At 32.6% G+C, this 17,034-nt stretch overlaps 1 protein-coding gene across 5 annotated transcripts in view; it reads left to right on the top strand.

The window, feature by feature from the left end:
- The window catches only part of LOC130655618 (receptor-type tyrosine-protein phosphatase S-like), a 54,956-nt gene that overhangs the window by 14,988 nt on the left and 22,934 nt on the right, over window positions 1–17,034 (top strand). Inside the window, exons 1-5 of one of the 5 annotated variants that reach the window (XM_057458389.1) lie at window positions 8,180–8,250; window positions 8,365–8,420; window positions 11,052–11,224; window positions 11,651–11,788; window positions 12,320–12,473. The exons of 1 other annotated variant lie outside the window; for it this stretch is intronic. In XM_057458389.1, the coding sequence (XP_057314372.1) occupies window positions 8,369–8,420; window positions 11,052–11,224; window positions 11,651–11,788; window positions 12,320–12,473 (517 nt within the window). In that variant the 5' untranslated portion in view covers window positions 8,180–8,250; window positions 8,365–8,368. Of the gene's footprint in view, window positions 1–8,179; window positions 8,251–8,364; window positions 8,421–11,051; window positions 11,225–11,650; window positions 11,789–12,316; window positions 12,474–17,034 lie in introns of those variants that run through there. 3 more of the 5 variants (XM_057458388.1, XM_057458387.1, XM_057458390.1) reach the window with 3 other exon arrangements.

Raw genomic sequence — 17,034 nt, 5'->3', positions numbered from 1 at the left:
GCGCGGTATGATAAAATTAACGTGGTTACGTTACGTGGTTACCTTGTTCTCAAATTATTTGGCATTAAATTAATAAGTGTATTGGAATTGCTTATTTAATTTAAAGGAAGCTATTAAAGTTAATATAATGTTATTGACATCACGACGCTTACTTTGTCGATTAACATTTGTGACATTGATTTTTTCGGCAACTTAATAGGAAAATAAAAACATCTACTATGCCTTTTACAGACACCTAGTCTTGATAAATGGTGAGCTATATCAAGAAATTTGACGCAGTGCTGACATAGTAGTCTCCGCAAATGTTTTTTGCGCTTCCAAACGAATGACAAACATAAATTCGGAGAAGATTAAGTTATTATCATATTTTCTCTTGGTACATCAAAAATAAAACACTCTTGTTAGACTAAATATATTTAAAGCACAACATACATACAAACATTTTGAAAAAAATATGTTTCCTTAACCGGTATAAGCAAATATAACAGAAATAAACAAAGTAGGTTTCACGTCGTCCAAACCAGTATAAATTTGTTCTTTGATTAAATTTCAACTCTCAAAATTCGTTAATTCTTGCTGACCTCAACATCCCCATTTTTCTCAAATTTCAAAAAGCCGGTATGTTAGAAAATGCGATTAGATTATTTCAAACGCTACTTACCTGACCAGAAATATGCAAAAATACCACTACTTAAAATTTAATTACTTTAGTTTCAAAACAAATTCTCTTCAATTCTTTTTGGTAGCGAAAGAAAAGTTACCTTATTCCATGAAATTAACGAGTCATGAAATTTACATGGTTTTCAAAATTCGCGTTATTTAATGACCGTTAATTAAATGCATTGTTAATTTAAAGACTGTCAATTTTATGACTCGTTAGTTGTAATACAGTTAATTTGGTGACTTTTTTACTATATAAAAATACTTTTTTAATATATAAAACCCTAAAAAACAACAATGCAATTTTTTTAACAAATTTTCTACTATGTCTTCCTCATTCGACGATATCTCAACCGTGTTCTCCTTTTCAACAATCTTTTTTAAAATAGCTTTTGTATAATATTCATACTCTTGATCCAAGTGGAAAATTAACTAAAATCATACTTCCTCTTCCAAAATTTTGAAATTTTTGCCATTGTCTTTCCAAACAACGAAAATTTTTATTTACTACCGTTACTTACTACAATTTACCACCGTGGAGTCGACTGTTGCTGTAAGTTTTGCTTCATGTGATATCGCATATTCTAAAATTCGCGTCAATTAAGTGCATTTTAAATACAACCTTGCCCAACTGCGTTAATTAAATGCCTGTTTAAAAATAATTTCATTAAACCACGTTAATTTCATGACCGTTAATTTTATTCGCGTTAATTTCTTGACTCGTTAATTTCATGGAATAAGGTATTTAACAAACTTTCACTTTTTTATATTTCAAATGAAAACAGGCCAAAACTTGCCCAAAAATCCGATCTTGGGGTACAGTCTGATGAAAAATCGGGAAATCAGGTTAATCACGTGTCCAAACGTCAAAGAATGATTTCTCTTAGTAAAATAAAGCTTTGTCGTGAGTTATAAGTTCTGAGGATAATCCTACCGAAATTTATAAAATTTTCTCGATTTTTGAAAAATAAATACAACTTCTTAAGCTCTTTTATGTAAAATTAACTTGTTTTTTAAGAATTTGTTGACACAGCATTCCATATACACTCTTTTTCCTGCTACGTTAACAAAATGGTAGGTTCAGCTTCCAACATGTTTACGAACCTAATTTCTTTTAATTGAATTTCGATAAGGATCATGTGATTGTGCTTAAGTGAGTAAAACAATTGATCTCGAAAAAAAAATGATCATTTAAAAATGAAAGTTGTATTTTTAAATGCGCGCAAGTGTTTTTCTTCATTATATGTCTGTATACACATTAAGATGATTGTGTATTTAAGCCTATTAACTATTTATTTCATAAGTTATAAATGCAAATAAAATCATTTATTTATTTTAGTTTTATTTTATTTTTTATTTTAAGAGGGGGAGGTTTACATGGTTGATCAACGTCAAATTGATCTTAACTTGCAATTTATGAGAATTTTTATGCTTCAGAATTTTCCTTGCCATTAGTGCACCAAAATAAAAATATTTTTCGGCTTTTTTCATATTTATTTTTAGTCCTGTGTATTAGTTGATCAAATATGATTGATGTTGTGGTTATGTAATATTGTACGTGTAACGTTGAATCACTTTTTTAAACTTCGGTATATACACATACTTATACCACTAAATTTTGGATGTTTCGTAACAAAATACGTTCCTATGTCACCTTTTTCTAAAGAAGGAGAAGAAAATGTAAGGAGCTGCTCCCGTATAATTTAGCTGAGTAAGTATAACTAGGTTGTTATGGCGAGTCCATTTTTCAAATTATTACGTAGTTTTGTGGTAATACAATGTGTCCTTTGTCATTCTTTTTAATCTTTTTTACTTCAAAAATTGTAGGCGGAAAAAATTTAAAAACTAGAAGAAATAGAAGGTGACCTTATTTAAAAGCTTTAGGTATATTCCAGTTAAAATTGGTAGTGTAACAGCAATTTTAGATAGCATTATTTTCTTTCTTATATGATAAAGCAATCAAGCTGATTAGCTTCTTTTTTTTCCTGTTCTTAAACTTTCTCAAGTTGTCTAATATGTATAACATTTTTCGTAAGTTTTAATCCCAACGTTCATACCAACTAACTTAACTAACATATGAGAGAGCACAAAGTATTGTACTTGATACTTTGTGCTCTCTCATATGTTAGTTAATACTACTTAATACTTGATACTAACCGTATTTTCCTGGTGTTTTCAAGTTTTTAGAAAGCTGTTTTGATAAACGTTATTAAAATTAGCCATTTTGGTTATTGCTTCATCACAGCCTCTTGACATTTGACATTTCTATCTATATTATAATACCCGTATACGTCTGTCCGTCCGTCCGTCCGTCTGTCACGCAAAATGGTAGCTTAACTGTGCAGGTAGCGAGACGCACGCAATGCGGTATAAAAAGGACGGGCGAACCCGTGGATTTTTCCACGGGATAACGACTAGTAAGTATACAATTTATCTTAAAAAATAACTGACGAAAAAAACTTAGTTTGTACATATTTTGTTGATTATTGACGTCACACAGCGTGCATACTCACTAGGACTAGAGAGGATGCACTAAATTCTTAGTCTCCTAAAAGAGATTATAATTTATCGCGAGGAAGTTAATTTCCAGTAGAACGATATCATAAAAAAAGAAATAATTTTCAACTATTTTAACAACATGCCAAAGTAGGTAAACAAAGAAAAACTTTGAGACTGCTTTTGTTTTGTTTTGCTACCACAATATTGCTTTCAGTGCACTTTAATGCGCACAATCAATTGAAGTTCTATTTTCAAGGTTAGCAAATTAAAAGACATTTTTCCCTAAATATACGGAGGGTGGCACTCGAGTGCTAAATCATGCTAATAACAGCTGCAAAAAATCTGAAAATCATAAGGCAGAACCACATTTTTTCAAAATTACCCAGGGTTCCTTGACGTTGTTCATCATATTGACTAGCGCAGGAAACTTTTGAACGAGACACAACTGAACTTTGCGGTGGAAAGCTACGGAATCATGACTTAGAATCGAAAACAATGCAAAGAAATGTCATGAGTAGTGCAAGGGGAAAAAGGGGAAATTTTAAACAATTTTTTCATTGGATTTACAAGAATTTGAAGCACCCTACAATGATGATTAAAGAACAGAAACCCCTTTCTTATGAATGCAACATAAAAGATGTTTCAAAGTATTTTGTCATTTTAAATAAAGGTAACTAGCTAGCTAGTTATTTTGGACCACCCATAGCTAGCAATGAACAGTCAAGACTTGCGTAATATAGCTAGTTAGGTATGCAAGGCATTGTATGTTGATTAAATATGTTCTCACTACAAATAGAAACCTATGTTTCATAAATGAATTTTTGCAAATGTCCAGGTTTCTTTTTCATAAATAATTTCTTATTAGATTTTCTGTTTTCTTTTATGAAATACCTAAAAATTAGGAAACTACAGCAAGAATTGATACTCACTTGTAGTAGGAAGACCCATAGTCTCAGTCCAGGTTAAGACTTTGTATAGGGTAAACTGTGTCACACTTAGTATATAATGTGTCACAAATCCAATGGAGTGCTTATAGCATTAAAGGTGTAATATTTTTTTCATAAACCTACATTCACAGGACTTATGATGAAGCCTATTGTTACTTGTTCAGCATTCTGCAGAATAAGTTCCTGTGGATATTAAAAAGTTAATTGTGAGTGGCACCAGGTTAAGCGATTAGTGCAAGTAACCGTGTCGCAGATCCAGGTGAACAAAAAAATAACTTTCTAACAACTTTTTATTTATGCGTGGGTTTTGGGTTCATTTCATCAAACTGGTTTAAAAACATATAATACTAAGTTTCAAGTCATTATTTCAAATTTTACTGAAGTAATAGAACATTTACTTGTACAAAAAGCATAGTTTTTTATAACCCTGACACCAAAATCGCTGCAGCGACTAATCGGTTTGAAAATAATTTATTTTATCTTCCTGCTAAAACAATGTTACATAGCTCATTTGAAAATAGGGTAGGAACAAAAAATTTACACGTACTGTAGGACATTGGCTTTAAACCTAAAAAAATTTCAGCAAGAAATTTGAATAATTATAAAAAATATAAAATTATATTATAATCGCAAAAGTTTATCTACAAAAATTTTAGATAGTGCGAAAGTAACCCTCGTGAAATTACTCGTGAAATGATGTTCTTTTATAAAGAAGTGTTTCATATTACCCATATGGGGTAACTTGATGAACAATGAAATTTCCCGCAGGTGTTCTCAAATATGTGTATTATAAGGCTAAAAACGGTGATGTAATTTTTCTCTTCAATTTTGATATTTCACCAGCTATATAGCTCAGTCTTGTCCTTTTATAATTAGTCTAACTAGCTATAGCGAAAAAGGTTTAATATTCAAACTTGACCCATTTTACTTAGTATTAATTATAAATGCTAGTTTAATCCTAAATGTAAGCTATAGGGTAGCTGAGGCATCTGTAACAACAACATCAAACAACATCGAGGCTGTTCTCTTTTGTAACCACACCCGTGGTATTTTTGTACCAAATTTTATGTATACACTCCCTGCGCTTAAAAGTGTAATCAAGGTTACACAATTAACACTCAAAAAATTCGTAATAAAGTCGCATGCACGTAATACTTTTCCAAGTGATAACTCTATCTAAAACTCTGAAACTATACTTACAACGGTGAAACATTTTATTTGGATAAAGATATTTATTTCAAAATATGATAAAAAAAATTACTCTTAGATCAGAGTTTAGCATTCCCTCGCTTCCTTTATTTAGAATACGTTTATTTACGGGATCTTACGTCACACAAGTTAATATTTTATCGACCAGAAAGTCCTAACCGACACTGTTATGCCGGCAACTGTAGGACTACTTTGATCTTAAATATCTGGAGAACCAAAACGCTCCAAAATAAAAAAAATTAACATAGTTCATATTCACATTATAATAAACATTTTAACCACAACTTGTTATCAGTGGTTAGTTCTCCTTTAAGCTAACCTTAATTGCAAATTTTCTTAAAGGTTACCTGCCAAGTAAAAACAAATTGAGGTTTAAAAATTGAGAATATATCAAAACCTAAAGAAACAACTTTCATTTTCCCTAAAAAGTTGCGGTGGATATTATAAAATAACAATAACACTTTACAACCACAAGCTTTGACAACCGCCATAACCGACCATTCTAGAAATTATCAAAAAAGTTAAAATAAAATGACCACCTAACTCAAAAGCCTCTGAACTTTTCGAGGTCGCTAGTTTTCGGGAAAAGACTGTTATATGTGTAATTTAACAAGAAATACATATTTTATTTGCTCATGTTTATTCATTCCTTGTTAAAACTATACAACACAAAATATATCACTTAGTTAGACAATGATTTGACACAATCAAATGGTACAGAGCAGTTCAAACCAGTTTTCTCAAACTGTACTCTATGGAAGAATTTCGGGAAATAAATTTTTTGCAGAACCCCATATTTGCGATTAAAAAGCCTGAATTGAGAAAAATGTGGAACTAATTTGGCTGAATTGAAAGAAAATGTGGACCTAATTTTTGCAGTTGAAAGCTCTTCTCCACGAAAGTATGATTTTCACACTAAGTTTATAGGAAGACCAGACGATTTGCTATTTTGATGTTTGTAACCTATTAATTTCCAAACACGTGGGCCACACTCAAGATTACCTTTAATAAAAAACTTTCGTGGTAATTTTTAACCTTCACGCTAAAGTGTTGGTCGACGACGAAAGTTTATTATCAGAAAATTTCTTAAAAAATTTTGACGCGAAAGTTAGTTCCTAAATTTTCGTGGTGGTTTTGAAACTACGAAAGTTTATTAGGTTCTTTGTTCATTATGTTTCAATCCCAGCGTATAAATATTATTATTAGTATTATTATTTTGTTTGATAAACAGTATTCTGCATCGTTTTAGCTAAAAGAAATTTTGTTCTGGAGGTTACAGGTAGATGTAACTTCTTTTTCGTTGCTCATAGTTTCTCACACGTGAACTCTCAAAAGCGCCTCTCAGTGGGATAAACTTTACTTGAATCTTCCATTAGCTTTTGAATTTCTTTTAGGATAGCTGTAATTGATTTTAAAGTGATGACAGGCCAATGATAGAACACATGATTGTTGAGTTTGTTTAAATAATATTATTAGTGCATTACACTTCCTATTTTCAAAGCAAGTTAATTTAATTATTTTCTTGTCAATGCGATAGAAAAAAGGAAGCTATACTTGAAATACATGATTAGTCATCACTTTACTTTGCAGCCTGAACATAGAAGTTCATAAAAAAAGTACATAAAAAGTACATAAAAATATAATTTTTATTCGTTTCTACTAATAAAGGTCTGATAGTTACGTAGTGTTTCGATGTCTTTCTTCGTAGCCACATTACGTTCGAGATATTCTTTATACTAATAATAGTATATTATTAACTTGCTTTTATATTATCACAATTATAACTTAATCACTTTCATAATAAGTTTGTCATACCATCACTGTGATGACAAAACAAGTAATTAGCCGAGTAAGTCATTTTATAGAAAAAAAATCCACCATCAAAGAAACTTCTCGCCAAAATAATTAAGCATCACATACAGTGAGACATTCAGTTTAAATTAAAGTAAGAGCAAAATGAAAATATCAATTTTGTTTATCAACAAAAACATGTAATTTGAAAAACAATATATTGTGGAAATGTTTAGTTAACAATGACACGTTTCTGTCGTGACAGAGTTCAAGTTTATTATGAAGTTAACAGTATATTTGTGTAGAGGATGGATAGCTACTTAAGTTTTAGTGCTTAACTGTGGATGTACTGCGTTTCCGAAAAATAAGGAGGGGGTGAATTGGATTACATAACGCATTGAAAGACGATTGGTGATAGAGCCCGAAAAAAGTTTGCAATTGCTGCGATGTTAGAAACATCACTATACCTAGACGACGATGCTACGAAACTATGCCATTTTTCAAATGCTAAATTGTACTATATTGTGCTATAGTATAATTCTTTCTCAGCCTAGAAGGTATATTGATAAGAGGGTATGTTGTGTATAAAGTCACCCATACCGCCAATCTTAAAATCAATGCCATCTTCTTTTGAACTTCCCTCTAATTAACAAACCCCTCCCCTTTACGGTAGGTATAACAGCTTTGATTTTGCTTATTAATTATTTCATGTTTATGATTCGAGCATGTTCTACCAATTAATATTTCAGTTTTTATTATTATCAATCTCCTTAGGGATTGTGTTGTCCGAAGGTGTTAACAATCACTTTCGTACTTTTTCTCCAGGTTCCTCTTTTATCCCCCATTTCTGTCAGCTCGCGTAGAGTTGTATTTGATCAGTCCATTAGATCGTCACTCCATTCTTCAGTAACTTAATTTTATATTTTATACAAATGATGACAAAATCGAACTTTTTGTTATTATTTTAAAAAGTTTCTTTGGATCCATTTAGTTTTTGCCTTCTATGCTGCTAAGACGTGATTATTTACATACACCGAACGTTTTACATCAAACTTTGTCAATTAATCCTGCATACATTTTTTTATTTTAGAGTATGAATAACAAATTAAAGAAATGACAACTTAGTAATACAAATTAGCTGCAGGTAATTATTTATATTTAGTTTTGATTTCAGTTTTCATAATTTATTTTCTTATAATCAACTTTCTACGGTACAAATCATTTACCATATATTTAGATTTGATTACATTTATTTTAGAACGATGACTTTCAAGTTTTTATTGTGTTGGAATTTTTTTGTTCCTGTGCTAAATGGTAGGAATTTATTATAGTGTAAGGAGATAATGTTCACATCACTTTATCACTTCCTTTCACGATTGATCAATGAACGTCATAGGGATTAGTAATTTTATCAGGCCTTTTCCTGTTTGTTTGTGCTACAAGGGCGAGAATAAATCTTATATAATAATACGCCAGTTCTGTCTGTCTGTGACGTTTTCAAAGTGGATTAATTCTTCATCATTTTCTTTAATAAAGTCTGTTAAACATCGCCCATAAAATTGTTCTGTAATTTACCAAACTTTGACGTTAAAATATTATTTAAGTCAAAGGAAAGTATATTAAATTAATGAAGCCATTACAATGCATTTAAAACTTTGAGGCCAAATAACTTGGAAACAATGTGGTGATTTGTCAAAGATATAAAATCTTATACATTTTCTCGATCAGCGTTTGAAAATCTATTCGATGACGGAATTTAATATATAAAATTCTGAAAAAAAATTTTTTTATGGTTTTGCGGGTCTTTGCTGACGTCTGCAAAACTTTTTAAACCCTTCCTTATGCGTTCGTCGAAAACACATAATCCTATACATTTTTCTCATCGGCGTTTTAAGCTCTATACTTTTCAGGCAAAGAGTAAACTAAATTTCGCAATTTTTTTTTTGGATCTGCACTGCTGACGTCAGCTAAACATCTAAAAAACTTATTTTTCAATTGCTCTTTTGCCTAACTGGATTTTTCCACAGGACTTATCGACTAGTCGCCTAAAATAATACAAAGAGTGTGTCCGTCTGTCTGTGACACGCAAAGTTGATGTTTTCATTTTCCTTTAATGCTGCCGAAAAAGTTATGTCTCATATGCTTATTGACTAATTAAGCGGCGTGACGAAAATAACAATAATTTAACATCAATTACTTTTATTAAATTAATGAAGCCATTGCAATGCTTTTAAAATTTGAGACCAAATAACTTGAAAACGTGGTGGTGACGTCAGTCATTTTTCTACCGCGTGGGTAACTAGAGACCACCTGCAGTCAATTTTGGTATGATTCCTAAACTTGGGATCCCGAATCCGTTTTGGAATGAACTGGTTAGACAATATATACAGTTTTGAATATTAAATGTGGTGTTCCACATGCAGTCAGAGAGTGAATTCGTCAGAGTTTTCTTGTCGTCAATTAGACTTAGTATTTGGTGCTTCACAGCTGCAAATAGCGCCTGGCGTACACCTTGTGTCGATGCATAAGTCACGAATTTCCATAAAATAATCTTTAAACAAGATTTTTTCCCGTTTAAGTTCGGAATTCACGCGAAATAAAAAAGAAGAAGATACTCTTAAGATCGAAGCACTCACACTTTACAATTTCATCTGCCATTACAGGCAGTAGTACCACCTAGTGTTTAAATGAAACCGATGTTCAAATCGAAGTTTTGTCTTTTAGTTATTTTGTCGACATATTGCCTGTTTCGCCCTGTTTTAGTTTTCGTCTAAAAAATATCACATCAGTTCTCTGGAAGACGAGGCAGCCTTGCAAAATGCGCTTCACTCAATCCATACACCTGACCCTTGAGGAACATACGCAGCCAAAAATATCGCTTGAAGTAAGGCATGTTATTCAGTTACTTGGTTAGGCGTCAAACAGCAAAATGTCATATTTTGCCTATACTTTTCCTAGCAACGGGTAACCATGGCAACCAATCAATGAAATTTTTTACTTAATTTTGTCGTATTGTCGCATACTATGATCTTCATCAAGTATCTTCAGAAAAGACAATCCTCTGTGGTATATTTTTTTTAGGGGAACCGCCTTTAATAAGTGCAGCACAAAATCTCTTTGATTCGGGGTATTTTAAGCTTATTATGATCAGGGGTCGGATTCCACCCTACCTCCATAACTTTGGACAGGCTTGTCCAAATTGAATCAAAATGGCACACTTATAGTACGTCATGAAAGAAACAAAATGGCAGCAACAACTTTTTGCTTATTTCAGACCTTTTCTGTGACGTCATCGAAAGATTGAAATCTGCTTAAAATTACATACGATCTGGAATAAATTTTCACATTCTGTTTAAAGTTCTTTTAGTCAAATAAAAGTTGTATAATTTTCTGGTGTTTACATAGTTCGCGTGAATAAAGGGCAAAAATTGACCAAAAGTTTGTTTTTTACGATTTCCGCAGACATTTTTGGCGTTATTACTTGCGAATTGTGTATAAGCTAGAAAATATGTTAAGTAACTTTTATTCGGCTGTCAAAAACTAGGGTAATTGAATTTTAAGTGTAACAACAGATTCTACCTAACGTTAAACGTTTGAAAGGCTTTATAATTGTAAGCGCTCCACAGACTTTAAAAATACCTGCACTAAACGCTCTACTGGACGCTCAACGCGAGTGATCCATTTACTTGTGACTTTTTGACACTGGGTCCCTTCGCTAGTTGCACCCTACCGTTGCTCCTTGTCATGTATATATACTGATGAAAGTCTCTTCTTTGTGTCAGAAATGGCTGCAAAATTAAGGGAAAATTTACTAATTGGACGTATGCAAAATTTATATGTTATAAGGAGAAAGAAAATGCAGAGTTCTTAGAACGTCTCTCCCCACTTTATCGATTGTACATAGTACTGCCTAGATTACCTCAGTAATATTTTACTTTCGTACAGCATGTACAGATCGCACTCCTCTGGGAATGGCTAATGGATTGATCACTTCCCGTCAATTATCAAGTAGTTCAACATATACTACTTCTGACGTGTTTTTACCGTCGCGTGGAAGACTTTATTCTTCAGGAACATGGTGTAGTGGTAAAGATAATTATCAATCAGAATGGTTTCAGGTATTGTCAAGATGTCAAAGGGGTTTTTAACATTTTTCAATGACAATGCTTTAAATATCGCTTAGTTCACTTTTTTATTTAATAAATTAGGTGTCAACATACTTTTAACTTCGGGTTTAAACGAATGGGGAGCTCAAGTGATAGATATAATGCGCAAAAATTTGTGACCATCAAGGCGACTATCCAGTTAAATTGATATTTACAATGTACCTGTAGACCAAAAAATAGCTCAATATAATGTGCGCAGACTATGTAAAGTGTTTTGACGTGGCTTTGCAAGTGTGTGTAATATTGAAATCTATAGTAACTTTTTCTTCGACTTAAATAACTAACCAACATTTTCTGAAAGAAGAATTAGGAGGTACTAACGCTCCATTTATGACAACGTCGATTTCTACATTGTCATTCTTCCTTTTTTCTTTTTAGGTTTCTTTTTATAATCAAACAATAATCAATGGAATTGCTACCCAAGGTGATCCAAATCATGCTCCAAATTTTATAAAAGAATTTAGACTATTATACTCAAACAATGGGAAAAATTGGACGCGTTTTCACACCGACAAGGTAAATGTGTACATTACTGTGGTGTATTGAAAAATGATCAAGCATTCTACTTGCATTTTTTTTTTAAATTTCTGACTTGCATGCAAAATTAGATGCTGCAAACATAGATACGGAATTGAAAAATGGCGGTCGCGTGCGATCTTCAAAAGTAAATCCCACAAAATCTTAATGAACCCGTTGAAGATTTCCAAAATAATTTTATAAATCAAATCAGTTTGATAAAGAAACTAGTATCAAGGTCCTATTGATATAATTTCAAATAAACTGAATAAATGGATGCCTGATTATCCTGCAACCTACTTCAAACAAATGTGTGGACTATTTATATCTTACTTGTATATAATTGTACAGAATTGTACGCCAGTTACTGCAATAAATTGTACTATACTGAGTGCAATATTTTGTTTTAAGTGAAGATGGTCCGGTAGTGCAATACCACCCACAACACGTTCTTTTGGATTTTCTTAAAGGAATTTAATTTTTTGTTATAATGTCAGTTCGTTCTGTTTCTAAAATTATACATTTCAGAAGTTCACAGGAAATGTTGACAACACCAATGTAGTATACAACTGGTTTATAACATCAATGGTAGCTACCCATGTTCGTTTGTATGCAACACGTGTACACACCGATGATAAAGATCCCATATGTTTGCGAATGGAACTTTATGGTTGCTCAGAGAATGGTAAGTAAAATTGTTGATGTTTTCAAGTACCAACCTGCTTGCTATTCTTTTACCCTGTGCATATTTATGTCTATATCTGTGTTACCTAATTTACATGATACATGCAGTGGCAAATCCAGGGTATATCAAGCTAGTCAAGTGGGCATACTTTATATACGTAAGAAACTGCCTGATTATTCTGCGACTTACTTCGTATGACATTTATTAGGGGACACAAGATTCAATTATTTGTTTTAATGCCCCTAAAAGTAGCAGCATATACCGCCTGTAATTCAACTTGACGCACTTGGACCTACTTTCCATTTGGATTTTATAAGCGGTAAATAACATAAATAATAGTAATACATAATACAACCTTGTAATTTTGATATAAGTCTGTCGAAATACGTCGATATTATTTAATTAAGGGGCTGTATATGGGAATTATTTCCTCGGTTAGCGGGGAAATATTTCAGCATGATATAATTTTTACTTTCTGTTTATATGGCATGGGCAAGAAAACTTTTCCTCGGGTGAGAAAACACCATGTGATAACTTTCTATTGTTTATTGTGATAAGATTCTAATTTTTTTTTTATTTTTTTTTTTGAAAATTATGCCGAATCGACATAATTTTATCTCGCCTACCGAGGAAACTTCTGTTCATATTGGAAAATGTATTACCTTCTTCTTCTTCTTAATTTATTTAACGTCGGAGAAATAACTATGTACATATAGCTTCCTGATATAAAAAAATAAATAAATACATACTTATAAATATACAGGAAACTAATCAAATCCGACAAAAATATGTTTATAGTTTTATGAAAAATGTATAAAAATTATGAAAAATTATTTAAATAGACCGAGTGACTGAAATCATACTCCTTTAGTTTTGTTTTAAATTTTTTAAGGCTGTTACAACTTTTCAATTCGGAAGGTAAGGTATTCCAAATTTTAGGCCCCAATGAGCGAAGACATTTTTCCCCAAAATTTTTAGTATTAAAGTTCAATGTTTTAAGATTATTTAAATATTGACTTCGTACTGGCCTGTTTGTTTCGCTGCGTTGAAAGATGTCTAACATAAATGGCGGATTTAAATTATTAAGAGATTTAAAAATCTCTATACATAGATTTCGTATTCGCATAATTTTCATGTAGTTACTTTTGTTCTTGCTAGAAATGTACTTTTCTTTTCTCTCTGAATATCCGCTATCTACAAATTTTAGGGCTCGCTTATGGAGTTTTTTGACCCTAGAAAGTGATTTTGAAGATGAGAAATTCCAAATAAGTGGACAGTAGTTAAAGTTTGAATACACAAAACTTTCTGCTAAGACACTCTTAGCTTTAAAAGGAAGTATGATTTTAAATCTATACAAAGCATTTAGTTGCGCAGATGCTTTCTTGCAAACCTCATTTAAGTGCTGATTAAATCTAAGGTTATTGTCAATTTTAACTCCTAACAGTTTGACTGTGTCTTGCGTATATATTTTTTTATCTCCGATTCTTATCAGTTTACTACTTGTGTTTTCTACCCTATCTTTGCTGATTATAATGCATGAAAATTTGTCAGGGTTAGCAATCATTTTATTTTCATGTAGCCATGCTAATGCCTGGTCAGACTCACCTTCTAAAATTTTAATGAGGTTTGGAATTGAATTGGAAAAAGCTTGACAATGTATTATCATCAGCATAGTTGTGTAGGTCACTTCTGGTTATAAAAAGAAAAATATCGTTAAGAAAAATATTAAAAATTATCGGGCCTAAGATTGATCCTTGCGGCACACCTGAAAGAATCATTGGAAAAGAATGTAGTGTCCGTTTATACGAGTAGATTGTTCTCTATTTGTTAGGTATGACAGGACAAATTTCAGGGCATTAATTTCAAATCCATATGCCTCAAGTTTAGCGATTAGTAAATCATGTGGCACGCAATCGAAAGCTTTTGATAGATCCATTAAGACTGCACCAACCACGTAATTCTTATCAAGTTTTTATTTCCATTCTTCTAGTAAACGAATGAAGACATGCTGTGTATTATAGTTTTTCCGTTAGGCTGACAAAAATATTGAAAGTTTCGATTCTATGAAAGACATGATTTGATCCTTCATTATGTTTTCATAGAATTTTGAAAAGACATTCAACACAATGACAGGTCTAAAATTTTTAATGCTATGTTTGTCTTTGCCTCCTTTGTCAAGAGGTGCTACCGTTGCACGTTTGGCTCCATCGGGAAAAATATTCAATTTTATGCTGCTGTTTATAGCATTTTTCAATGGGCCAATCAGATATTCACTAGCTAACTTCACAAGCTTTGGGGGTATTTTGTCTCTACCTGGAGAGGAATTTATGTAGTAAAAAGTTTTTTGATTGTGTTCGTCATCTACCTCCTCAAAGTTAAAAAAATTTATATTTTCGTTGCAGGCGTTAATTTTGACAATACTCGAATGACTCTCGTATGTTTTAATTATCTAATTAATTAGTCTCTCTTTGTCTAAGGAATTTCGATAATCAATTTATATTGGCTTGGTTCCACTACTTTTTTCTACAATGTTTATATAGTGTTCATTAAATAATTCAGCAAGCTCACTGTCATTGGTTATCTGAGCACCATCTTTGATAATCATAATGTTATCATTGTTCAAACTACTTTTATTGGTTACTAGTCGATAAGGCCCGTGGAAAAATCCACTTAGGCAGAAGGACAATGGAAAAATAGGTTGTTTTAGATTTTTTGGTGACGTCAGCAGTGCAATTGCAAAAAAGTTTAGCGAAATTTAGTTTATTCGTTGCCTGTACTGTGCAGAGGTTTAAACGCTGACCAAGAAAATGTATATGATCATGTCTTTTTGATAAGCGGTTAATGAGATATAAGGGTTTTAAAATTTTGCTGACGTCAGCAATGGCCAGTCAAACCCTCAAAAAAATTTTTAAAAATTTGTATACCTGCTGCCTTCATTGTATAGGTCTTGAAACGCTGATCAAGAAAATGTATAGGATTCCGTATTTTTGAAAAACGGCTGCAGAGATATTAGGGTTTGAAGGTTTTTTGGTGACGTCATCAACCCGTCCATTCCGAAAAGGATTCGGGGACCCGGGTTTGGGAAACTTACCCAAATTGGTCCCAGGTGGTCCCTAGTTGCCTGCGCAGGAGACGACGTCAGTTATTTCCACCCGTTTCCAAGTTATTTAGCCTTAAATTTAAAAGTGCAATGCAATGGCTTCACTAATCTTAATATACTTTCCTTTGACGTCAATATTGCTTTAACGCCAAAATTTGGTAATATACAGAACAAATTTATAGACGATGTTTTATAGACTTTATCAAAGAAATTTTATCCACTTTGCAAAAGTCACAGACAGACAGAACTGGCGTATTATTATATAGACTAGTCGATAAGGCCCGTGGAAAAATCCATTTAGGCAGGATAACAGAGAAAAACAACCGTCATTTAAATTTTGATGACGTCAGCAGAGACATGTCAGAACACAAAATGTTTTTTTCCAGAAATGTGTATGCCTGTTGCCTTCATCGTATAGATCTTGAAACGCTGAGCAATAAAATGTATAGGATCATGTACTTTTGACAAACGGTTGCAGAGATATTAGGGTTTAAAGGTTTTTTAATGACGTCATCAACCCGTCCATTCCGAAACGGATTCGGGGACCCAGGTTTGGGAAAATTACCCAAATTGGTCCTAGGTGGTCACTAGTTACCCACGCGGTGAAAAATCATTGACGTCACCACCTCGTTTCCAAGTTATTTGGCCTCAAAGTTTTAGGTGCACTGTAATGGTTTCATTAATTTTATATAGGATATTGACGTTAAAGTAGTGTTATTTTAGTCGCGTCGTAACGTCAGAAAATTTAACATATTAGACAGGCATTTTTCGGCAACATCAAAGGAAAATAAATACATCCACTTTGCCTGTCACAGACACACAGACACACTTAGCGTATTATTATAAGAGACTAGTCGATAAGGCCCGTGGAGAAATCCACTTAGGCCGAGGGACAATGGTAAAATAGGTTGTTTTAGATTTTTTTTATGACGTCAGCAGTGCAGATACAAAAAATAATATTTGGAGAAGTTTAGTTTATTCGTTGACTGTAATGTGTAGAGTTTGAAACGCTGATCAAAATAATGTATAGGATCATATATTTTCTAAGGAACAACCAAGGAGAAATAAGGGTTTAAAAAGTTTGCTGACGACAGCATTGGCCCGTCAAAACTCAATTTTTTTTTTAAGAAATTTGTACACCTGTTGCCTTCATCGTATAGATCTTAAAACGCCGATTAAGAAAATGTATAGGATCATGTATCTTTGACAAACGGTTGCAAAGATATTGGGATTTAAAGGTTTTTGATGACGTCATCAACCCGTCTATTCCGAAACGGATTCGGGGAACCAGGTTCAAAAAACTTACCCAAATTGGTCCCAGGTGGTCCCTAGTTACCCACGCGGTAAAAAATCATTGACGTCACCACCTTGTTTCCAAGTTATTTGGCCTCAAAGTTTTAAGTGCACTGTAATGGCCTCCTTAACTTAATATAGGATATTGACGTTAAAGTAGTGTTATTG

This window comes from Hydractinia symbiolongicarpus, chromosome 8 (assembly GCF_029227915.1).
Source record: "Hydractinia symbiolongicarpus strain clone_291-10 chromosome 8, HSymV2.1, whole genome shotgun sequence".
NCBI classification, from domain to species: domain Eukaryota; kingdom Metazoa; phylum Cnidaria; class Hydrozoa; order Anthoathecata; family Hydractiniidae; genus Hydractinia; species Hydractinia symbiolongicarpus.
The sequence above is the reverse complement of the archived record's forward strand: the minus strand, read 5'-3'. Positions and strand labels throughout refer to the sequence as shown.